The sequence below is a fragment of the Tasmannia lanceolata genome, unplaced genomic scaffold, assembly GCF_043159265.1.
Source record: "Tasmannia lanceolata isolate RefF3 unplaced genomic scaffold, GAP_Taslan_0.1 ptg000037l, whole genome shotgun sequence".
Taxonomy (NCBI): domain Eukaryota; kingdom Viridiplantae; phylum Streptophyta; class Magnoliopsida; order Canellales; family Winteraceae; genus Tasmannia; species Tasmannia lanceolata.
In genome coordinates this window covers 2,756,449-2,782,277 of record NW_027518714.1, presented here as the reverse complement: position 1 = coordinate 2,782,277, position 25,829 = coordinate 2,756,449, and the positions used below count along the sequence as shown (strand labels likewise).

At 37.2% G+C, this 25,829-nt stretch overlaps 1 protein-coding gene across 4 annotated transcripts; it reads left to right on the top strand.

Moving 5' to 3' along the window:
• Window positions 1–5,088: 5,088 nt before the first annotated feature.
• ATIM (timeless family protein) lies at window positions 5,089–24,540 on the top strand. 4 transcript variants are annotated; one of them, XM_077372878.1, is made up of 20 exons: window positions 5,089–5,285; window positions 5,390–5,542; window positions 5,641–5,800; window positions 6,452–6,770; window positions 7,112–7,246; window positions 7,330–7,522; window positions 7,621–7,751; window positions 8,890–9,105; window positions 11,673–11,839; window positions 13,821–13,899; window positions 14,663–15,220; window positions 15,304–15,680; window positions 15,793–15,930; window positions 16,010–16,114; window positions 16,451–16,669; window positions 17,611–17,679; window positions 17,876–18,235; window positions 22,183–22,263; window positions 22,887–23,006; window positions 24,129–24,540. In XM_077372878.1, exons 1-20 carry the CDS (start codon window positions 5,183–5,185, stop codon window positions 24,439–24,441), a joined length of 3,996 nt encoding a protein of 1,331 aa, XP_077228993.1. In that variant the 5' UTR covers window positions 5,089–5,182; the 3' UTR covers window positions 24,442–24,540. The 4 variants fall into 4 exon arrangements, with proteins under 4 accessions (XP_077228993.1, XP_077228991.1, XP_077228994.1 ...); XM_077372876.1 differs by having other exon boundaries at window positions 6,449–6,770; XM_077372879.1 differs by having other exon boundaries at window positions 5,182–5,285; window positions 5,401–5,542; window positions 6,449–6,770.
• The last annotated feature ends 1,289 nt before the right edge of the window (window positions 24,541–25,829 follow it).

The window sequence follows — 25,829 nt, the reverse complement described above, 5'->3', positions numbered from 1 at the left end:
CCTGTGATAAGCTGTTTCGAATGCTCCTTTTTAAGATAAACCCTTCATCTTATGAAAATGTCATCCTAACTATTACTCTTAGGATTTCTTCCTTAATGATCCAATTAGTACCTTGTGTGCCAGACTGCCAGTTTCACATATACTGTATCTGTTTCTCTGAGGGGTGGCCACAAGTCTAGTCCATTGCTTTTCTGCTGGTCCCCAATATGTTTCTTTTCATATTAGCGGTGATCTTTCATATGTATGTCTCTTCCAAATGGGTTTAAGACAATGTTGTATTCAATCCTAATGGTGATCAGTAAGTAGGTAGTAGACCTTTTTTGGCAGTTGTTGTATGTATCTTTCATAATTATTGGCTGTTCAGTCTCTCATGCTTCAGTTGAATCAGTAGTGTTCGTGATGGTTCTACTTTTGAGCATGCTAATTAGGGGTTAGTTTCGAACTCTGACGATGGGAGTGGAAGCTTGACTGAACCTTGATACTTTACAATGTCGGTTTGGCCGGAGAACTGGTTTAAGATCTAAGGTATGTCGTTAAAAATCATCAAATTGTTGAACCTCTCTGCGTTACTTCAAATTTTTTTTAGTGATACTGATATGGAATGCTGATAGATTTGATCTGATATTTAGGGAGTAGCGTGGTTTTAAATATTGCAATATTTTTTCATGATTCCCAAACATGCCCTTAGTAATCCTTGGACTACCAAAATTGGTACTCTGCTTCAATATCAAACGTAAACACATCACATTGTGGTTATTGGAACAAATATCATGTGGACTCATCCCTGGTCTGCAAACAGACATTTGAAACAAGACTTTGCACCTGAGATAAATAAGAGTATGGCTTCCACTCTGATCCCTATCAAGGTTTTAATGTCCCTATATATCAGAAGGGTTCTGATACTTGAATATATATTCAAGGGCTTTTCATGCTCCCATCACTCCTCTAACTTCTAACATGGTGGAGCCAGTTGTGACTTGTGAGAGATGGGAGGAGAGGGAGAGACTTGAGAGGCTGGGAGGGGAGGATGAAAACCCCCTGAAAAGCAGTAAAAAACAGTTCAATTTGAAATAGCGCATCTTGTCACTGTTTTAAGGATTTCTCATATTTTCCTCCCTCCATTGGACACGCGAATATTCCATTGAATAATTTTTCATGGTTGCCCAACGGACCCTACACTTGGCTTCCATCATGAAAAAAAATCAAGGAGGATGTAAGTGGCGTGACTTTTGCTCTATTGAACCACCAGGGCTCCGTCCATTATCTGATCACCCTCTTACTAGGCCTTTTTAACAAAAAAAAAACATGTTTTTACTATTTTGTCTCAGAAGGTTTCACAAGTGAATGGTCGTGGGATCTAGTAGACAGGATCTCCGCCCTACGTGTGTTACTTTGTCGTGGCCTATCACATTAATCGTGCCAGTTACTGAGGAAAAAAGAAAAATGGAAGATTCAAAGGATTACTTACTCTAATACTTCTCCACGAATATCCAGGGCTAAAAACTGAGGAAGAAAGAACATATGCGCATGGTTAAGTCTCATGCTTAATCTGTCACAGAATCCTATTACATCACATGCAACTACCTTCTAGTAAAGAATCACAAAACTCATTGTGCCCCTTGTGTACCTTAAAATATAGTTGGGATTTTAATAACTGAGAAATTATATGGATTTGAATCGTTCAACCCACGAATCGATTGAATCGTAAGATTCAAATCGTAAATCGTAAGATTTTAACAACACATGCATAATACGTCCCTATTATTCTTGTAACATAAAATTCAGCAAAAGCATTATTTAATGGTCCTAACCTTCTAATTCTGTCTGAGGAACTTGTCAGGGAAGTTAATAATGAAAGAACACGATATAGTAGGAAGAAAAAACCTGCCTTAGTACCAAGCATAATTGCAATCACATTGTCTTTTGATCGAGCATTGAAGTCTTTAACTAGATCAATGACTTTCTGATGAGATGCATGATCTCCATGAGACATGTTCATCCGTGCAACATTCATACCAGCCTCAGCTAGCTTCCGTATCATCTCTTGTGTGTTAGTAGAAGGACCGATCGTGCAAACAATTTTTGTCTTGCGTCGAACACTTGGCTTAGACCAGGTGCCTGCTGATCGTGTCCATGATCTGAATACCCTGTAGATGTTGAAATTCCTCTTCTCCCTGACCATCAATAAGGACCATTAATTAGTGAAGTGAAAAATGAAATCCTAAAAATAAAGTCTATTTAAATTTAAAGATGTGGTCATAAATATAGATTTGCATTGTCCCTCTATTTGATCTTGCTTTAGTGGAATATGAGCTCAAAATCAATGTCACCATTGAAATATAAGAAACCATGCAGTCAAAGAGAACAGATTAATTGGATATGATTTTAAAACAACATATTCTTGCACTCAAAGAGAACAGATTAATTGGATAAGATTTTAAAACAACATATTGGAAAGAATTGATTACACCGATAAAGCAGAATAATTACAGGGGCCTCAAAAGCATGGTTTCTTCCAGCATAATCTACTGTTTGTAAAAAAGAAGGTTCTTGCTTGAACAGAAACATCTGCACATCAGTTCCAGAAGTGAAGAAAGGAAGGTTATGCAGTAATCACAGATTATATTCCGAATCATACCTTCTAATAGCTGATAACCTCTAAAATTCAAAATAAATGAATAAAACATGTATAAAATAAAAGTTCAGGAAGAGTTAAAACTAAAAGTAGTTACCGTGGGAAACTCTCTTTCCGAAAAAACTTTATTCGGAAGCTAAGTTCCTCTCACTTCCCAAATTTAAATTCCTAAAACTTCTAATTCCAATTAGTTGCAAAGTCTTCTTTTCAATTTCTAATCCTTAGTTATTAACCATTTCGCCCTAACCTACTATAATCATACTCTATGTACTTGTTGTCCGCTTTCAATGAAGCGAATTACGTGCTTCACGTTGACTTCTAATAATACTTTCCGCACATTTACTCTTTACTCTCTTTAGAGCTTTTCACTTCGTGCATTTTCTCTTTTCTAAACCCCTCGTTTCCCACTTTCACGTCTCACACTCACTTTCCTATTTGGCAACTCTTAGCTATGAAGCCATACATTCAAACGTTTGAAAAAGGAAAATCAAAAGCAATGCAGATGCATCCACCAATGGACAGGCAGGTATGCTGCCATTAAAAAAAAGGTTGTATGAAGGCACAAAGATTTGAGCATATGGGTGGTTCCAATTACTTAAAATCCTTCTGGAAAGCTTTTACTCTTCCTCTCTCAAGAAATAGCCGTTAAATCAAACAAAACTGTAAAAAAACACTTTGTTCGTATGGAAGACGGTGAAACTTCGATTGTGTTTGGCATCAGAGCGACTCAAGGGCTGGCAACAGGGCGGTTCGGGGCCGGATGTTGGGGTCCCCTACCCCTTCCCCTTTGCGGGAATTCCCCCCTCCCCTCCCCTCTGCGGGGATGGTGGGGAATCCCCCTCCCCGCGGGGAATATCTAATCCCCTTCCCCTCCCCACATCCTTCGGGGACAAAATCCCCGCCCCGCCCTGTCCAACATCCACCCCTCTTTAGTCATTGATACACTAATGCTGGGTGTCCCTAATCAACTTGATGCAATTTCAATATCTAAAAATGTTATAAACTAACATACTTATAGACGAAGGAGATATATTTCTTACTCTTCAGAAGATAGCAAACCATCATAAGTTTTTAGATCAAGTGGTATCATAGCCACTTCGAGTACCCAACATCTAAACCCCATTTTGGATCATTAATTTTGGAAAATATTATGAGCACTGCTGTATTCTAATGATCGCAGTCCTGACTTTATTAAAAGTAAGGTATGGCCCGCACCATAGGATGATCCAAATCGTCCATTAGATGGTGCACACCCTAAATAGGTTGCGCCCAAAAAATCATTTCCTTAGGTTGATCCTAACCCTCCAATCTGTAGAGGTACTGAATGATCCTATTCCTCTATAGATCGGAGAGTTAGGATCAACCTATGGAAATGATTTTTGGGGCACAACCTATTTAGGGTGTGTCCCATCTAATGGATGGTTTGGATCAGCGTATGGTGCGGGCCATACCATACTTTTAATAATAAAATGCAATTTATTTTGGCTACCGATGTTGGCACTATGATTTTTTAATAATTGCATATACTCAGCATGTCTTTATTATTTCAACATCTGTCAAAATGTTATTATAGTTCCCAAAATGCTCTCAGAAGCTAATTAAAAGGAAAAGACAAGCTAAGTTTATGTTTGGGGGAATCTTGTAGCCGATCCACAGAGTTTCTAGTAGTTTTCCTAAAAAAAAAACACTTAAAAATATACAAAAAATGGCATTGATTAACAGGACGGGGCGGGGACAACTCCATCCCCTTCCCCTTCCCCTCCCCGCACCGGCGAATTTTTAAAATCCCCTTCCCCTCTCAAATCGGGGAATCCCCGCCCCAAACGGGGCGGGCTGGGTGGATCCCCGTTTTTTCGGGTGAAATTGCCAGCCTGCGATTGAGAGGGAAGCCCAATTTCGGCATGATCATGTTTTTATAATGGGACAACTCACTTTGTTTTATTTATTTCTCACATTTTTTAATGATAATTTATTGGAAATTGTAATAGACTGACATAAACATGTAAAACAAGGAGAGTTCGTCCCATTATCAGAACATGGTGGCTCCTACTGTATGGCATAGTGGGTACTACATTTGGTTGATCTGAACCGTCCATTCTGTAGCCCTGGCTTTGGATTGTCTAGAGCTCAAAAAATCACTCTAATCATGTAATCATAACAGTAGTCATTGTCTATTTTTTGTTGTTAAATGTGAACCGTTGCTTGTATGCGGTGTTTGGCCGTGGTGATTGCGTGCTTTTAGGCAAGGCACAACAATGGACGGTTTAGATCAATCATAGGTGGGCCCCACCACGTTGAACTCATTCCTCTCATCTCTACGCTCGAGTCCCGAACTCGAACATGGAAGTGCAAAAGCGCGGGAAAACTTTTAACTCTGTTGGCGCCACATACTTTTAATTTACATATATACCCTCTCCCTTTTCTTTCTCAGTTCTCTTCTCCTTCAACCCACGTCTCATACTTGTTCTGTTCCTCTCTAAACCCTAATTTCTACCTCAAACCTCAAACATGCTTTGAAACCCTAATTCATGCCAACGGATTAAAATAATGGATTTGGCAGGATTATCCACCATCTGTGCCGGTCTCGGATACATTCCAGAGGACGAAAATGGCGTCCGGATTGGATATTCAAAAGGCGAATTCTGTTTAGGTAGGGTTTATAATCTCTTTTGTTTTTTCTTCATTCAAACCACCTGATCTATTCTTTGTTTTTATTAATTTTTTTCTTCTCTCATCGTTCTTAACTTTTACCAGACAATTTGAAGGATTTGCAGAGGTTTCTTCGACGGGACGATCCGCAAACACGAGATGTTTTCAAGCAGGTGTGCAAATGGAGCACTGTCTCTCGCCATTTGATACCGATCATCGAGAGTTACCAAAACGATCGTGATTTTGTCATAAATGCTGGTAATAGATCTACAAAATTAGGTATTCCTTCCTTTTTGTTTTATAGACAAAATCACAGTCTGAGTGTTTTTTTTTTTAAAAAAAAAAATTTGGTACAGTGAAGGTTTTGGTTTTTCTTACTATGCCTATCGATCCCACATCGGATGATATCCCCCAACAGATAGAATTTCTGTGGAGATTGAAAGCAGCAGTTACGCGTAATGACACGATAGCGGTAATCGTATCTCTTCTGGAAGATCCATTGGAACATTTGGAATGGTAAGCTATAATTTGATACAGTTTAGGTTTCCCCCCCTCTCATTGGGTTCTTTTTTGTTAGGTCCCTGCCTTTTCTTATATGTTTTTTTTGTCATTCTTATCCATAGCTCTATGGAAGACACTAGTCAGGGTATACCCATACATATTATGAGCATATAATGTTTGAATAAGAGTGGTGGGTTTGCATTTGCGTTTGGGTGGTTTTTTTTCTTTTTTTTCTTTGAACAAATGAGAATTTGTTAAGCAAGAAAACCAAGCTAGACAAAACTAACACAGGCACAGTAAAAAAAATTAGGGTTCTGTTTCCTACGTTGTAAAATGGGCGTAAAATTTGTTTTACACCCATTTTTAAGTGGAAAAATGAACTTTACATTGAAAGAAATGGAGCCAAAAGGAAAAAGGTGTAGGGAATTTAACCGGGTAGAACTCACCCCTAAAAGCTAGCCTTTAGAGGGAGGGTGCCCATTCCCTTATAACCCATCCCCATCACTTTACTGATGTGGGACTATTTGCTTTTGCGTGGAACCCCAACAAAAAGGAATGGAAAAAATTACAATCTAGGTGCCAAAAACTCAAACAAGCTACACCATGCATCATTTGTATTTTTATTTGCTCTTGGGTGACATTAGTTATTTGTCTGATTTGAAGCAGTGAGGTGTTTACAGAGGATGACTGGAAGTTGGTTCAACTGGTGCTTACTTTGTTTCGGAATCTCCTAACCATCCAAGATATTACATTGCAGCAGAAGGCATCGGGATCAGCCACGCAGTTCTTATGCTTGAGGGACAAATTTTTGGAACTCTTGTTCAGTGAGAATGTTATGGAACTCATCTTAGTTCTAGCCCAGCATGTTGGTGGCTCTCAGGGCTATCTCCGACAAGATAATTTGTTGTTATTGGAGACTTTCCACTATGTATTTTTAGGTCATGAGCCAGAGTTGATCGCAAAAGCATCTCGAAAGGGATACAAGGTTTGTGTGTCAACCTCTTCATCTTAAAATGACTTCCTTTTCAATTAATTGGATTGGGATAGTATGTCTGGATTGCAGTTGTCAACTTGATTTAAGTTCTCCCTTGAGGCAAGGCTGATATAAGAGTAGGCGAGTAGCTGGTCTTCGCTTCTTGGCTGGAAAGCATCACAATTTTGGCACATTTAGCTTTTTTTTAAAACTTTGGTCCTCAGAAAAATTGAGCCATGCTCATCCATTGCTAATCATCTCTTATGCTCCACATTCAGTTGCTTTATGACTTCAATTTTTTGCAGGCAACATGCATGTTGAAACTCCATTTAATAAGGCTTTTTATCCTTCAGGTAGATGGAGATATCAAAACATCTCTGAACTCTCTTGGGTCCTTTGCAGAGGATGAAGAAAAGCAAAGGCTCATTAGAGCACGGAACTTGGATCGATATTCACAATTCAGTGGGTCATTTACTCGGATTGCCATGGTATGCATGACCTTGCCACTATGTTCCTAATTCTATGTAGGTTTTATCAAAGTTGTACTAACCCCCTTAGTTCTTTGCAATAGGATGGTTCCAAAACATTGTTGAAGGGGAATCTCGTTACTGCTTCAGGAGGTGGCTTGCTCAAAGCCCATAAGGTTCAACGAGGTCCATTAAAAAGGATCGCATGGGACCATGGAAGTTTGTATTCACCAAATGAAAACGTTTTAGAATTGCTCCATGATTTCCTAAACCAGTTTTTATCAGGGGGTTATAATGGTGAGTTTTCGCATGCTCTTGCCTTGTTTTATGTTGCTTCTTTAATCTTTTCAATTCATAACTTCTGCATATTCTCATGGTTACCGTATATGTACCAGTTTTGATGCAGTCAATCCGCAAGGATATTGAAAAAGAACATCATGCAATTCAAAGAACCGATGTTATTGTTTTTTTCCAAGTTGCTCATTTTGTAACTGCCTTTCAACATATCAAGTTCTCAATTTCAAAGGTGAGAAGTGGCTACTTTCCATCTGGAAGGTTCCTATGGATGCCCTTACACTTGTAGCCATATAATTGTTTTAGTAGATCAAATAAAGGTTTTAAATTTCGGTTTTGGTTTCTGTTGTCATGGAAATAGAAATGTTTTGGTTTCGGTTGGAAATTTCAGTTGAAATCCTGTAAAATCAAGGAAACACATGGAAAAATATGCAAATGATAGAATTTAAATATGGAACTTCAGTAAATACAAGAATAAGCACAAATATACAATTAGAAACCATCACATAAGCACTGACAATTGTCGATAATGGTTTAAAAACATCGAATACCTAGTGAAATGTGCATGTACGATAGTTTAGTACATATTAAATTCTACATGTAATTCATATTAATATCTATAAATAATACATGTGCCACATTTTGCATGCAATTCTAATAAATATAATTCTGTAATACAGACTAATATAGTATACCACTGTTACATTTACGATTTACGATTTTGTGTTTCGGTTGTTTTGGTGGGGATGGAAATGGAAACATTTCGGTTGTTTCGTGTTGCTTTCAGTGAACGATGTATTGGTCACTCTTGTTATAGCTTCAGGCCTGCAAAAGATGATTGAGTTTATGGCCAAACAGGGTGTCTATATGGTGATATCTCTTTCGGCAAAACATATGGTACACTGCATGCTGCCATTCAAATAAAAATGGTACACTGCATGCTGAACAGAAATTCTGTATGTTTTTATAGTTAGGATTGTTCTTACTAGGTCAGGTTGGCTATACAAATGTGTTTGTAACTGCACATGTTGTTCAGAGTTGCCAAAAAAAAAAATTTGCTGTCACACAATAATTATATGGTGTTTGGTTTTCTGGATTGGTGTTAAATGAATGATGAGAAATTTGCCTTGTGTCAACATTGTCGATTTAAACTATTAATCAACAAGCTATTCTATTATTCAACAAGTTTTGAAAAGAGTTGTGTACATCTCTTGCCATCTTTCACACCTCTCCTCTTTGATGATGAATGCTGATCCTAGTTTTGAATGTTTCTTTTACTTTGCTTTCATCGATTGTGACGATTACATCTCTATGGTATCATGCTAGTTTGTTTAGTATTCTAACCAATAGTCTGGTCTGTATCGCAACAGCCAAAAATGGGAATTTCCAGATCTGAAGAGTCTTCCATCAACCAAAATGCGGATGGCACATTATTTCATGGGGATATTTGTGGGCCAATTGCAGCAACAATGAATGAAACTATGTTCGCAATAGTCACATCCAAGTGGCGCAATGCTTTTGACGGCTTGAAGGAAACAAATGACTACAAGTTCTTGTCTGCAGCAGGAGCTCTCATGAAAGACATGGTGATTCACGATACTTCAATAAAATCAATGATTAGTCTAGAAATTTTAAATGACCAACTTCACAACTTAAAGATGCTATCATGGTATTTTCTTCTTCCACATAGAGACAGAAATGCATGCAGATGTATATAGATGTACTGATACACTTAAGTTTACATTCTCCGAAAGTTCCTCATGTAATCACATGCTTTGCAATAAAAGATGTGATTATAATCTCACCATCCACATTGAACTTATCCTCATCTTATGTTGGGTTAATTGGTTCACTCCTCCCCCTTCTTCCTCCACCTCTTCTCTTTCCTACTTCTAACTGATTACTGTTATTTGAAACCTTTGAAATAATACACTTTTTGTAAACACGAAAAATCAGACAGTGAGTCTATTGCCAATATCTTCTCTTGTTTTTAAACTTTTGTTTCTACTTCGTAAAATTTGGGGATTTAATATTAGCTCATTCCCGTGTTTTGTTAGTTTAGCAGCTTTGGTTGATGAGATCCCACCAACATCAATACCACCAAAGAAAACAGTGACAGTGAGTCTATTGCCAATATACTCTCCTTTTTTTATAACTTTTGGTTCTACTTTGTAAAATTTGGGGATTTAATATTAATTCATTCCTTTGTTTTGTTAGTTTAGCAACTTTGGCTGATGAGATCCCCACCAACATCAATACCACCAAAGAAAACAGTGCCATAAGAAATACTAGTAAAATATTGTAATGATGTAAACCGTAAAGAGCCACTTAGTTGGATCAATCTGGAAATGTTCTGGAAGGAACAAAAATTTGATCCCACCAGCATCAATACCACCAAAGAAAACAGTGACAATGAGTCTATTGCCAATATACTCTCCTTTTTTTATAACTTTTGTTTCTACTTCGTAAAATTTGGGGATTTAATATTAGTTCATTCCTATGTTTTGTTAGTTTAGCAATACTACCAAAGAAAACAGTGCCATAAGAAATACTAGTAAAATATTGTAATGATGTAAACAGTAATGACCCACTTAGTTGGATCAATCTGGAAATGTTCTGGAAGGAACAAAAATTTCACACTCACAACCAATAAATGAACAGCTCTGTGTGTGAAACCTTAACTTCAGTGTAATCTTTCTTTGTTCTGATTATCAATATTCAATATGTGCTTCAACATTTCGTTATTGACTTTTATTAGTTGGCCAAAGGACAAGTACTCAAGATCAATGCAGTAAAGTCTTATCCTTTTGAGTAGAACATCCTATCCATCCGATGCATGATCAAAATATTCCCCTATTTGCCTATTGAGAGAAAATGGATTCATTAGGGTAGACTGCTGCAACCAGAGAGGGACTATTAGTCTCCCTTAAGCCATCCGAAAATTTGTATATGCCTCTCTCTCTCTCTCTCTGTTTTGTTCTTTATTTTGTTCTTAATTTTCTCTCCTACTCTTTTGAGGAAGTTTAAATGATTAGCTATTGTGAAGTGACCACAATACTACTACTTCATATTAAATGGAATTCTAATTATAATAGTGTTTTATATGAGTTTTCTGATTTAGATCTATTGTGAAGTGACCACATTACTACTACTTCATATTAAATGGAACTCAACTTATGATAGTGTTTTATATGAGTTTCCTTCATTTGTTTGGCAACTTCAAATAACTGCTTTACTACGGAGAAGAACCATGCATAGAGGGACACTCTAAACGTTGTCGGTCTTAGATTAGTGCACTTAATCATATTATTGGAACCACTCAATTTATGATACATTGGGTTATACTTCATATTTCCATGCTTCACTTCAAAAGATAATATTTAAAGACATTGATATCTAGTCTTTAATTCTTGATCCTGATTTTTATGTGCCCAACTTCTCAACCTTTGGTTCATCTGCCTAAGGGCGTAGAGGGAAGTAAAGTTTTAAGAGAAAGTTTGGAGTATGGCACATGTCCATATGTTTTTTTCCTCTTTTAGGGTGCACTATTTCTCTTATTTAAGTAGTCACAATCAGCAGGGAAAACATGGTGTGCCTTCATCAGTGTTCTTTCCTGTAGACCTCCAAAAATGAGATGACTTTTTTCATTTGATATGCATGCATTGAGTGGATGGTTTTCTCTATGAGGGCATTCTAGTAATTTTATGTTCATTTGTTGTTGTCGTTTTTTTTATAGATTTTGCTACCTAAAAGGGGTTCTGCAGTTATTATTTTGAAGTGGCTCCAGTAAATCTGTTGGATCAAGTGTGACAGAGACTACAGATTCCTGTCAAAAAATGTCAAATTTGTGCTACAAATTACCCCTTTATAGAGAAGAAAAGAAATTTGTTTTCATTGCTATTTTCTTCTTTTCCAAAGAAGTCTTGCTCTTTCACTTGTAATGATTTTCCTTGAACCTTTTAACTTTTAAGTCAACAATTGACACTGCTGATTTTAATCTATTGCAAAACTTCTCCCAAGTTATTGGATAATATCCCTAACATTCTACATGCACTCAACATGATCACTTATTGGTATTTTCATTTGCCTCTTCTTTTGTATGATAGCTTTATGAACTGCCTCTATAGCTCATTACTTTACTTTCATGGTGCAGATTCGCATGCTAGATTTGGTTCTTAAAGTATTGCCAGAAGATTCAAAAGAGCCTCAAACAGCTCGCATCCTTCTTTACAAAATCTTTTATGATCAAACAGATCAAGGGATGACACAGTTCTTGGTGAACCTGATCAAATCTTTTGACACTCATAAACAACCTAAAAGGTTTGCTTTACAAAATAAGTTTTTGGGAAGGCTATTGATATTAGCACTGCCATGCTTTGATAATGTGCCGGACTTGCTTTGTGTTTTATTATTTAACCAGCTGTCAAAAGCTCTTCCAATCACCCAAAAGCTCCCGGCATCCAATTAGAAACGGCCCATTATCATGAGTAGTGCCTATATCAGTAGGCCTTTTGGGAATTCCTTTTCAGTTTTCATTTTAATTTTGTATTACCTTTAGATTCTGCTATTAGCATTATGAACTCAAATATGTCAAAAAAACATGTCTTCCTATGTCCGTTTCATGTTCTGTTCCGTGCATTAGCATACAGCCATGCTCTATACTTTGAAACAAATATACACGCACATATGCTCCGCATAATTTTGGGTGGTTTCATTCTGAAATCTGATCTATTTGCCACTAGTAGGTTACATTATTTGTTTTTTTTCTTCTTTGAATTACATCACCTCTTGTTTTTCCAGATGTATGTATTAACTGTTTGTTGTGTCTTGATGATTTTTCCTGCAAGCTAATTAAAACCTATCTATGTAATCTCTTGAAGTTTAGGTTTATTATGCTTTGCCCTTCAATGGGGACTATTACAAATTCTTTTTAGTATTATATATCAATGGAGACTAGGAATTTGTTTTTTTTAATCGTGCATACTCTATTAATAAAGAAGAGGGGGAAGACCCCAAGACCTAGATGGTCGAAAATACAATGGAGAAAAAGAAAAAAATTAAGAAGATCCAAGGGGGAGGTAGTAAAAAATCTCCAGTCTGTTAACTCCTGATCTGGCAAGCCGATCCGCCTCACTATTAGTCAATCTGTAAACATTCTAAAAACATACGGTGTGCCCCTCCACACGGTCATGAATCTCATCAATCAAATCTGCAAACCTCCACGGGTGAGGCTGGCTGCCATCCATCATCGTCTCTTAGCAGGCATCTGGCCCAGGGTTACTTCTCTCCCTTTTTATTAGTGGATCAGAACAGCTCTGATACCATTTACTGTGGATAAGGAAGGAAGGAAAGAGTAGAAGAGTGAGGGAGAAGATGGAGTCTCCACTAAGGAGCTCACATGTGATATGATGTATATATAGAGCCCAAAGTATGGTTACATGTACAAAGAGTATGATACCCTTCAACAGTTACGAAGGTTAGAACTGTCAAAATTAACCATGACTTACATCCCACATTTGGTCTCCTTGATCATGTATTTAGTCATAATGACATGTTAAATATAAATGGTTTCTAAGTTCTAACATTGCCTTTTTCTTGAGGTGGCATGCATTACCCTTTTTTCCAATTTTTCCAAGATAAAAAAATTGGAAGTTGAATTTTGCAGATACTAACTTTTTGTCACACACTTATTTTAAAAAAAGACCTTTTTTTTTTCTTCCAACTGTTTGTTAAACGTCATCCATGTATACATGCATTTGTTTTAGGAGTGTATATGCGGCATTCATGGACACTCACATGTCGAGTTATCTTTTAAAAATTTATGCATCAAAAAATGTATTTATTTATCTATATATAATCTATCTATGCATATTGTCTGGATAAGGCTGAATTATCTATTAGAAACTAGTAACTTTCCTATTGTGTGCTTCTAGCTGTACAGTAGCACATTTTTTTATTATCATCAAGACCCACCAATAGATGGGTGGTCTGAGAACTTTGTTGATTGGGAACTGCGAGCCCTCCAATCAATGATTGTCCATATAAATTCCAGTCGTCCATTTGCAGGTAATTGATTGTAGAGTTAGCATCATCTTATTGGCAAATTTTTGGATTTTTTGCCATCCATGGTCAGCCCATCTATTGGTGGGTTTCAATGGAGCGAACATGTCACATGCATGGCTAACAAGTGCCCAATAAGTTAATTACCTCTTGATAACCATTGGATGAGTCATTCTCTATATGCATGTGTATTGCAACTATTGCCTTATAATAGATATTCCTTTTGGGTTTCCTCCTGTAGTGATCTTGCAGATTTGGTGGAAATGATACATATTGTTTTACGACTTATGGAGAACCTTCAAGCATGTGGCACATTAAGAGTATGTTATATTTTCCACTTGGGATCTATCAATTTCAGATTCTAGAAAATTGTAGTCCTGCTTATCCTTGCCATGCTGAGATTGTTACATTTTAAGGAACAATGCTTATCATGCATTTATATAATTTATTTATTTTTCTGGTCTATATTGCATGGATACATGTAGGAGCGTTGGAATCTGGCATCGGTACCAAGTATCGAATTCAGCAAGCCTCATAATAAAACAAAGGAATCGCAGATTTGCAATATATTTTACTAAATTCTAAAAGTTCAATAATATTTTTGGGGTTGGGCCTATAGCTCAATTGGTGGAGGCTTTGTATTTCAACCCTGAGGTTGTACGTTCAATCCCAGCTTACCTACTTAAAACCTGTTGTAACTGTAAGTTCATATTAATATTCAGAAAACAATAGATTAAAGAGATCTAGAAATGTTGCGCCGAATCCATGAAGTATTAGAATCCGGCACGTTTACTTATTTAGAATATTCAATATAGCACAGCTTGCAATATATTTGCTAGGAAACAATTGAGTTGCATCTCAAAAGCTAATTATCGCGAAAGTAGTTCTTATTGGTCAACATGTTGAGCAACAATTGAATCTTTTCTATGTTGCATCCTGCACGCATGCATGCATCCCTCAACCTAAACTTTTAACACACTACCTGTTTGATTACGATCATTGTCAGCCTTCTTCTAGGGAGGTGCAAACTTATTTACTGCCTTAACCTGTTTGCTAACTTTTGGTAAATGGTTCTGCCTTAAGGTTGCTAAAAAATCAAGGAAGGGCAAAAAAAAGAAATTAATTGGCGACGGAATTGCAACAGAAGTGGAAATACAGGGAGAAGCAGATGGCAGTGTACAGAATATCAAAGACCCGGGTCATGAATTCGATGATGCTAATGCAAAACAAGCTGTAGAATTGAATGACGCGTTACATAGACAGGTAACAAATTCAGGTTCCGATGGGAAAGAAGAAAACAACTCAGCCCCTAATCAGATATCGGAGCCTGAAATGCCCCTGTTGGATACAGACAATCTTGGGGATAATTTAGGTCAGATTGATAAAGAAAAAGTTAGTAACAGTCTCAATGACATGGCATATGGAACAGATTCTTCCAACGATGGCCAGGAAGCCACGAGGAATGAAGTAGATTTTAACATATCCAAATTGGTTGGCACTTTTGCAAACAACACCATTATTCAAAAGTTATGCTGGTTGCTGAGGTTCTATAAAAGCAACACTGCTAGTACAAATCACTACATAATAAGGATGCTCCAGAGGATTTGCAATGATTTGGAGCTCTCCCCAATGCTATATCAGGTCAAAATTCAGAACCAAAACCATTTTATAGCATACTAACTTGGAAATGTTTCTTATAATATGCATGCCTGTAATCCTTGCAGCTATCACTTCTTGCCACATTTTACGATATCTTGAATGATCCAAAATCATCTAATTGTAAGGAATATGCCAATATTGTTTCTTTTCTCACCAAGCTGGTGAGGAAACTGCTGAAGAAAATGAAAACTCAACCCTTACTTTTTGTGGAGATACTCTTCTGGAAGACGCGCCATGAGTGCCATTACATCAATTCTGAATCTTTATTATCTGAACTAGGCAACTTGAAGAAACAAAGTAGGCATTGGGGAATTGTTTCTGGCAGTAATGGAGACATTGGTTCATCAAAGGGCAATGGAGGGTTAGCTGGGCGTAGCATTGCAGATTCTCTTGGTGAAGATGAAGCTGATTTTGTGATTTCGCCTGAGCTCAACCATCAGATGTAATATTTTTTCTTTCTTGTAGAGTTTGAATTCTTCTCCCCTCTATATTTTGGCAATATTTTGCATTGTACTACTTATAATTGTTGATTTGTTCATTTGGTTTATACATAGGGAGGAGGATTCCTCTGATGGGAATCTTAAGGAGCTTTTGCACAAACCCAAGGGCAGGAAATTGAAGAAAAGTGGGGCCTCTATTTCAGACAATGAGATTGCTGGGGAGAAATTTTTTGGCTTGAATGATCACGACAAGTATGTATTGGTTAAAGATTTTTTTTTTTTTCCTGACAGGTTTATGGACTTTGATTGGTTTTCATTTTGGCTCTTGAAGTGAGGGAGATTTATTGGATCATGAACCTCAGAAGGCTTCTAAAAGAAAGCATAGTACTGTTTTTGATCAAGAGCAAGAGACCAATATCAAAAATCTTTATGAGAAGTAAGAGTGCTTTGCTTTGAGAATTTTTTTAAAATTCTTGCTAGGAATTGAATGGTTCTTCTTTGTTAAGTAAAAGAAAACAGCTGTTTCTCATTAGTAGAGGCAGAAAATCTAGAATGCATGCTATGTCTGCCATGATTTCCTTCTGGGGGAAGTGTGTGACCATCAGTTCTGTTAGTTCTATCTATCTATCTGTGTGTGTGTGCGTGTGCGCGTGCGTGCGCGTGCGCGTGTGGGAGTGTGTGTGTGCGTGTGTGTGCTCGTGCGCGTGTGCGTGTGTGTGTGTGTGTGTGTAAATGGTTCATTCCTCATCTGTGATAATTGTGAGCCTTCCAGGTACAAGGATAACCGACACTGCAGTCGTCTTATTGCCGAAACACTTGACCCTGATGGAAAAATTACTCCTGTTCAAGTTTCTTGTAAGCTTAAACAGCTAGGCCTCAAGGTTTCCTCAAAGAAAAAGATGCTTCCCGTTGACGGGCCTCATTCAGGTGGTGATAATCAAATTGAGGCCTCAAACAAATTGGAAGATGGTTCTTTTCTAAAAAGTCCATAGTAAGTATTGCATTGGCAGTTGCCATGAAGGGATTGGATTGGGCATTTCTCAAAAATTGTTTTTAGAAAATTGCACTGTTGATAAGCTTCATGGTTTGTCGAAAGAACCTTAAAACCTTTGTAGTGTGTGAGCAGAAACCAGTTCGATTGCATACGAGTTATATCGAAAATGTTCTACACTTATTGTTTCATTTCTTGTAGTGAAGAGAAAATGAAATATAGACAACCTCAAATGCTTTGGATATGATTAACAATAATATTAACCATTACAATTGTCTCTTTTCTTCATACTATTTAGATTGAATTTCTCTAAAACATCCTCTGATAGTCATATGATTGCTGTATACCCTGAATCAACTACTCAATCAGGAGTCATTACACTTGGTGTTGTACCTATGCTTCTTTGGATATGGAAATTAATCTCCTTTGAAATATAAACATGAAATACATTGCTTCCTTTAAGCAACTTTGAAAAGGTCCCTGGATTGTGTTCAGATAGGTTAGTTTGGGTGTCATCCCAATAGTGATACCCCTATACGCTGCTGCATCATTTGTCTCCATGCTGCCTGTCCAATAATCATAATTATGGTCTGGTAACTTCTCACAGGCCATGGTTAACATCAATATTATGGATCTCTAATAGGCACATTTAAAAATATAAAAATATATTCACTAGACATTATTTTTTCCTACTGAAAGGTAAAAGGGTAAAAGTCGAATTGAGTTCAATTTTCTGTGCCTAACTGGCTATATATTTCCATTTAAAAAAAAAAACAAAACACTGGCTATATATTAGGAGAATTGCATTTCAGGATTTTCAGTTCATTTGCATTTTTATCTAAATTGTTCCCATTTGGAGTCCTCAATCCCATATTAGTATGGTTAAGCTGGTAATTTCTTCCGTCTTGTCAACCAACACATTTCTTTTCTTTATTTTTCAGTCATAACAAAAAAAGAGTACGTGCCTTCAGCAAAGAGCAGGAGCTCGTGTTGAAAGACCTGTTTGAACAGTGAGCATTTGTGTAACTTATCGACAATATTTCATATCTATGCTTTGTTCTGCAACTTTTGTAAACATGATATTTTGGGTACTCATACTTGATAAGCCTGCTAATGATAGATGCGGAAGTGACCCTACTTGTTTGAATTTGATATTTTGCTCTTCATTTTCTATTTTTCATTATTTGGCTTGGTTGGTCTAAGCAGGTTTAAAAATCATAAGAGGTGTAGTCACATGATTGCAAATGCATTGGATGCTGATAATGTGTACTCAGCAGCGCAAGTTTCTCATAAGCTCAAGCAACTTGGCCTCTGTGTTCCCCGACAGAGGAGGCAGCCTAAAGCCACCAAGCATTCAGGAGATGATGACCTCGACAATTTAGTTGGAGCTGAAAGAGAAGAACGATCTGATGAAGAGACATTGTTAGCGATAAAAAAGAGGGTTCCCGGACAGAGGAAGAAGCCCCAAACCACCAAGCATTCAGGAGATGATGACCTCAACAATTTATTTGGAGCTGAAAGAGAAGAGCGATCTGATGAAGAAACATTGTCAGCGATAAAAAAGAGGTACAGCGTTGGAAATGTATTTTGTTAGGCTTTCACTACATTCAAGGTTTTATCTGCTGCTTGATATTATAGTATTTGGGTTGATAACAATAACCATCTTACGACTATGCCAACAAGGGGATTGACATTCTCAATTTCAGGGCAGTGTTTTTTCTTGAGTTGACATACTATGTAGCAAAAATTGTAACCAAAGATCTATGATACATAAGTACTGATACACGAGTCGGAATCCGACACAGATAACAAGTGTCGGAATCGACAAACCTCAACAAGAAAGATTCGTGGATTCATCTAATTATTTTTAACAAGTGATATATTAAAATTTTAATTAGGTTAAGTAAATATAATATATCATTTTCTTATAAAAACTCACTACTAGGATGGTTAAAAATCAAAATATTCGGTCATTGTAAAGTTGTAGTAGTCTTCAGAAAAAAAAACAAATACAAGAGATCTAGAAGAATCCCGAAGTATTGGAATCCGATACGGGTACTTCGCCCATTCATTAGAATGTATAACATAGTCAAAGATCTTGTTTAAGCATATTTTTGGATTGATGATATGCAAATTGTACTAAAACTTTGCATTAATCTAAAATATATTCACAATTTTATCTTCTAGTTCAATAATTCTCACCTATGATCATATTATTTATCATTGCTAAGCGATTCTACATTACCAATGAAGAAATTTTTTTTGATAAATGAAAGCAATCCAGTGTTAGATATAAAATTCGATGATTTTCCATTGCCATTTTCACTCAACTGGACCGCTCTCGCCAATTGTCCACCCAAAAGCTGAAAAAATATATGTAATAGACTTTGATATAGATTATTAAAGTTCACTTAGCTTACAGATCTCATGCATTGATTTTGGGTTGTTTTCATGTGAGGAATGAATGGTTATGATTTTAGACTCACCATCCAGATCTTTTCTGCATTAGAATAACTCCCTACAAGAGTTTTAAAACACAATGTAATGGCACCAGTTGAGGAACTAGACAGGAATTTAAATGATCATATCTTGCGCACCTTCGAGCATATGTTGCTGAAAAGGAAACATGTAAACATCATATCATCCCAACCGTAACCTAGGGCTTCACTGAATTATTTACTCTTTTACTGACTGCACAATGCTGAGCCGATGGCAGACAAAAATTCTGCAATCTTTACTAGAGCAGACATTTTTGTATGAGACTGCGTCTCCATGTCAAATTCTCAAATTTTTTTCTCAAAATAATTTACGAAGGTCTTCCAAGATGCCAATGATGTGGTTGTTGATTATTCTTATGTTGGGGTATGACAATCAGTTCTGAGTGCTGTAAATCAAAGTGGTAGACCGAAGTGTTTGTGGGTAAAAAAACTAAATGCTATTAAAGTGAGTGTAGCATTCAAATTTGGACAAAGTAAACTTAGAAAGGTAAAGAGATCTCAAAGTGGTAGAGGCACATTACTGCGTAAGTAATACCGTTAAGATAGATTATCCCCCTCCACCGCTACTTTCCAGCCAAGTCATTTCTGACCTATCTGGATTTAGAGCCACCACTCACCTTTGTCTTTGGCGGGTTGTGCTCAATGGCTCGGACATGGCAAACACAATTGATGCTGAGCAACTTTTCCCAATTGAAGCAAACCTAGTGGAAACTTGAAAAATCGAAGAGGGTAGAAACGAGATTGGTTTAAAAAAAAGAAGAGCAAGCGAGTGTATAAGGAGGTGATTTTTGTCTATCAAGCAAGAGATGAAGAGAGGAGAATAGTGTGTATTAGCAAGGGAGTGAGGTTTGTATTGTACAGACTCGTACACACACACACACACACACACACACACACACACACACCTACCTACCTACCTGGCGTTCATTCCAATTAATGGGTGAAGGATCTTATCAATTAAGTGTAACAACTCAATTAAATGAATACGTTTAAAACTTTTGAAAGTACTTGCAAACATAAGAAATGATTTAAACGTTAAGACTTGCAATGGTTACTAAAATTTTGACTCATTTAGAAACTGTCAAAAATAAAAGACAAAAACTTGTCCTAAATCCTAAAGCATTAAGAAGCATATAAACTTCAACAATCCCTCGCATGAATCAAAATTCAAACTAAATACTCTGATCAGAAGTGTTGTGCAATGGGTGAAGGTCCCTTGTTGAATTTTGAACCCTCATTGTGTATATACACGTTTGTGTCTAAAAATTCCCAGTGAACCAATTCTTGAACTGAAAACTTTGAATAATAGATTTTCAGATAACGCACAATATCCGCAATATAATCATGCTCTCTCACGTAGGACATTTTTGCCATTAGTGCTCTAGAGAACAAGCCTTAATTCTCTTAGGAAGCGACATCCTTTCAATATAAATGAATCCATCAATGTAATGCTCTCTCACATGGGACATTTTTGCCATTAGTGCTCTAGGGAACAAGCCTTAATTCTCTTAGAAAGCGACTCCTTTCACACTGATATAAATGAATCCATCAAGGTACCATGTAAATGCACACCCTGCTAATAAAAGTTATAGTCTCAGTCAGAGCAGAGGTCTCCTTCCATATTGTTACATTTAACACTATATACATCTTAGGAGCAATGTTACCGAGGTCGCTCCGGATCGCACGACCCCAAACCCTGTACATTTGTGATCTAGATCACTAAAAATGACGATCCCGTCGTCCCGAACAACAAACTCGCATATCCATCTTTGCAAGAGGGAACATTTCAATGGACAAGGGAAAGACAAATGCACACACACTAGCTAATTCATTTATTATGTTTCTATGTTTTTATTTTAGAACTTGATAGTCATTTTTTGTTTGGTTTTTTTTAGGATTGAATATGCAATAAATGATGGTACTTTATTTAGTGATATTTCGAGATTTTCAAATTTTATATATTTTAGTTTGGAACTGAAACTTTCTTTTGAATAAATATGTGTGGTATTGCCCTATCATACTACTTACTGACCCAACTAGCGTACCCCATACCCTGTCCCTTACTACGTACCGAAACGAACCACGCTCCAAGTAACATTGGTTAGGAGAGGCATATAAAATCTTTCATTATCTTATAAGGTATAGCGCCATCATCAAAACTACATATATGTTAGGAGAGGCATATAAAATATTTCATTATCTTTTAAGGTATAGTGCTATCAACGAGTCACTCAAATAACTTGTTTTTCTATTGATCAAGTTGTTAGGTTCTTCAATCATATGGGTCGGGCTTATTAGTGATTCCATCTGATAAACTGTAGTCGTATTCGTTGGTGTGTGCTCAATCAGCTTGAACTCTTAAAATGAGTGGCTCTTTTATAAAGAGATGCATGGCTACACCTGAAAATGGAACACATAGTGGGTTAAACCGAATATACAGGACACCTGCTATGTATGTTCAACACTTTAAAGCAATGTAAGCAAATCCTTTTGTCGGGGTTTTTTTTTACCTCGCCTATAGTTAAATTATCGAGTCAAGTTCTGCTTGAACTTCCAAATGGCTAGGTATTTGACCACAGACTCTACTATACTGGTGGAAACTGAGTACTAGATGAAATGTTTCATTGTTTTTGTGCCAATCTTTATAAGATGCCATCTTTCATAATTTGTTCCAATGCTCACATAATTTAAATATCAATCTGTAATTATGAAAATAGCATAAATTAAATATCAATATGTAATTATAAAATAGTAAATTTGATAAGAATATATTAGATAGCTATCAATTGTTTGATCATGCCAGGTTACTGTTTTGAAGTTGAACATTTGGCCCTCTGGTTGTATTATTGTGTTCAACTACCTTTGTATGTTGGTCCTGGTTGCTATGTAATTAGGAATGTATTTTGTTGAGGCCTATGGATAGAAGCCTTGGTGCTTAATCTTATATTTCTCAAATGAACCAATCCCATGATCATTTCTTCGCATTTGCTCCCTCTAAAAAAATTTTAATTCTAGGAAAAATGGCAAACAGAAGATTGAAGCAACAAAGTGGCAAAAAGATGACTCTGACGACGAAATTTTAAGCAATATTCTCAAGTAAGTTTTTTTTTTTTCTGGATTCCAATCTAATCATAGGACATTTGCTCTGGACTGTTATGCCTTGGACTGTCTATTAGGGCCCGTTTGGATGTAGAGAAGATTTGGATTTGGATTTCTCATATTTGGAGCCCTTTTGCATTGTAATTTGGATCCGATCAAATTCTTGGATTTCCAATTCAGCAACTGACAGTGAAAAAAAATCAGATTTCCAAATAAGCGGTGCAAATAAGAAATTGGAAATCCACAGATCTGGCAGTTTCCTTCACCCTCTTTGCTCCTCAACTTCTCCCCTCCAATAGGAAGTACCCCCTTCCCTCTCTCTCTCCCTCAACATGAGCTGCCGGATCTATTCATTTTGTTTTCAAAACTCAATTCCAAATCCAAATACAATATATGAGGTATCCAAACGGGCCCTTAGTGGACTTTTGTGGATGAAAACTTGAATGACTCAGTTCAAGCACATGATCCAGTTTCAACTCAACTTAAACTCGGGCCCGCCTTGAATCCATACCTTGTTAACACCAGTGCATCTCAATGTGAAAAAAGAATTGATACTGAGCACTGTTAACCCAGTTGCATATTTATATTTCTTTTGGAGCTCATTTTAATATATGCCTTAGGAAAAGTAGAAGGGGAATTCTTTCTGAGGCTAAGGATGACATACTCAAATCCGGGTCAGCTAGAGAGACAGTAATTGGCAATGAATTGACAACTCCAGCTTCCCAGAATGTGGTAGAAAGGTATGCTGTCTTTGCATTTTTCATCTAGATCCTTTTCTCATCGAACATCAGCAATGTTTCCCAGAGCATCTTAGCTAATGCTGGAAAATATTATTCAAGCAAAAGGCTAAAATTTAATTATTTTTTGTGACTGTTGAAGTAGTTATTATCTACTGCTTAGTGGTGTCCTGATGATTAACAGTTGGAAAATTTTTACCTATTTCCGACCAAACTGCAAAGCTTACCTGAATATTTAAGGATTTACATATTTCCGACCAGTTGCAAAGTTTTCCTATGCCGGTGGTTCATTGTTGAAACTTGAGGCCATGTTTGGCAACCATGAATTTTTTTTTCATGGAATTTTAGTTTACCAAGTGGTGAGAGAGTAGGGAGGATGGGAGAGTGAGAGAATGGAGAGGGCGGGAGTGACAAGATGACGCGAAGTGGCTGAAAAATAGGGAAAAAAACAGTTTTGATTAGAGCTTTTCTTTTCACTGTTTTTCAGCCACTTCTCACCCTCTCCTCACTCATACCCTCTCAGTTCTCTCCCTCTCCCACCACTTTGTAAACTAATCTTCCATGGGAAAAAAAATTTCATGGCTGCCACGACATGGCCTAAATGATAACCGATTTGCTTTTTCAGTTCTTGTTGGAGGTTCAATTAGAATGAAATTTCTCGTTTATCGGCTGTATTCTCTGAACATGATTAGTTGAATTCTTATAGAAAAAACTAGAAGGACATGGATCAAAGAACAAAGGATAGGCTCAGAATATTGAAGTACAAAATGTAGGATTGATGCCTTATTCTTAACATGCACATCAGAATGTACAATATCCATAGCCCGCATTATTAACCAATTGTACCGATGCTTTTCTTTCCTTGTTAAAATGAAATATCTATGCTAAAAATCCAGTATTTCTGTTTTCTTCCAAAACCCAAGGCACCCCCAGGCGGGAATTATTCAACTTTGAACTTGGCCGGTAAACAGAAATTGGAAGACTGTTCCAGAAGTGTTTTTTTTAACATGAGTGTTCATTAAATGACCGATTACTTCTTTTAGACTGGTTGGTTATTTTTTATCTTTGATTACCTTATCAACTTCTAACACCAGAGCTTGCATTTTTTTTAACTTCTTGTCTCAGTGAAGAACACCCTCAACACGATGGGATAGAGCCTTCGCGCACACTTGACAGTCAAGCTGAAGGCCTTGCTGACTTGGATGGTAACGTAGAGGTAGCGTTGGCTAACATTAGTGGGGGAGAGAGAGCTGAATTTTCCGTTGAAGATAGTGTAGGCCTTGTGGGCAACATAGATCATCTGCCACATCAGCAATCCTATGATGAACTTGCAGATGAGTTGGCAGACTCCGATGATGAAGTGGGGCCTGTGGCATTGAAGAATGTCCAATCAAGAAGGAAATTCAGGGTATCGTTTGATCTTGAAGATGACGATTAAGATTGTAATTAGCAAGGTGACCCTTCTTGGTGTCTAATAACATTATTACTAAATGTTGTAAGAAATGATGCAGGGGAATGAAATTAGTGTGGTAATAAATCTTGGCAATTGATATAGCAAACCCTTGTTTCATGATGGGCATGTATCCCTGCTGTGCCTATTAGGGGTGGACATGGTTCGGTTCGGTTTGGTTCTGGGTTAAACCGGGAACCGAACCATATATAATCGGTTCCCAGAAATTGGAACTAGAACCGAACCATATATTGTTGGAACCGAACCAGAACCGAACTTGATCGGTTTGGTTCGGTTCGGTTCTGGGTTTACCCAGGTGCAATGTATATCCACTTATCCAGTTTCTAAGTCATGGAATGTAATGTATATCCAGGTTCTGACTTCTGGTCATGCAATCCAATGGATATTCATTCACACTTTCTTAAGACAGATTATGCAATCCTTAGTCCAGATCACTCTAAGTTGTCATAGTAAACTTAAGACAAGTGCAATCAAATGTATATCTAGTGAAACTCAAGAGTGAGTGGCATCAGATACATAATTACAAGAGAAAATCCCATCAGAGACTGACAGTGGGGTGAATTAAAATTTAAAAGGCAAAGCAAAACGTTAAAGAGGGGTGAATTAAAAGGGGGAGGGGTGATTTTATCAGTTGAGGCATTGGGTTTTAAGTTGAGGGTTGGTTCTCGGTTCCGGAATCCCAAACCCAGAACTGAACTGAATTTCCACCGGTTCCAGGATCTCAAACCCGGAACCGAACCATGTAGATATGGAACCAAACCGAACCAAATGTGCCGGTTCGGTTCGGTTCTTCAGTTTGAACCGGAACCATGTCCACCCCCACTGCCTATCATGTATATCACTCGGCATAAGTATTCTATAGGCGGAGGTAGTCTCTCGTAGCTTTTTTGTTCATTTTTTACTCACTCATCCTCGTGAACTTAAAGCGGATCCAATGTAGTTACTTCCATTGTTATGTATCAGTGAGATTGGGAAGTGGAGCCAATAGACTGAGTCATAGTAGAGTTTAATGATAATTACCAAGGATAAGGTGATCAGTCTGGATTAGACAGGAGGTCTTGAAGCTGTTGCAATTTAGAGAGTATAAAGAGAGGAGAGCGTTTCATCTTAATCAGGTTTATTGTGAAGATTATTTCTTGGAACGTTAACGGTTAAAGGATTAGAATTTTGTTGACTCAAAGAAGTCACATGTTAAGGAGATTCTTCGGAATGCTAGACTGAAGGGAGCCCTTAAAAAATCAGATGAAAGGGCTCTTCTTTTGGCCAATGGGGGAGCCCTTTCATCTCATTTTTGCAAGGGTTCCCATCACCCCCGCATTCCTCCAGAAGGAATATATCTTTTATTTTCTGCCAGG

Coding starts and splice junctions, on each gene's coding strand:
- ATIM (XM_077372876.1), top strand. CDS start 5,183: ATGGATTTGGCAGGATTATCCACCATCTGTGCCGGTCTCGGATACATT. Junction 5,286..5,389: donor AAAAGGCGAATTCTGTTTAG/GTAGGGTTTATA, acceptor AACTTTTACCAG/ACAATTTGAAGGATTTGCAG. Junction 16,115..16,450: donor ATCAAAAATCTTTATGAGAA/GTAAGAGTGCTT, acceptor TGAGCCTTCCAG/GTACAAGGATAACCGACACT.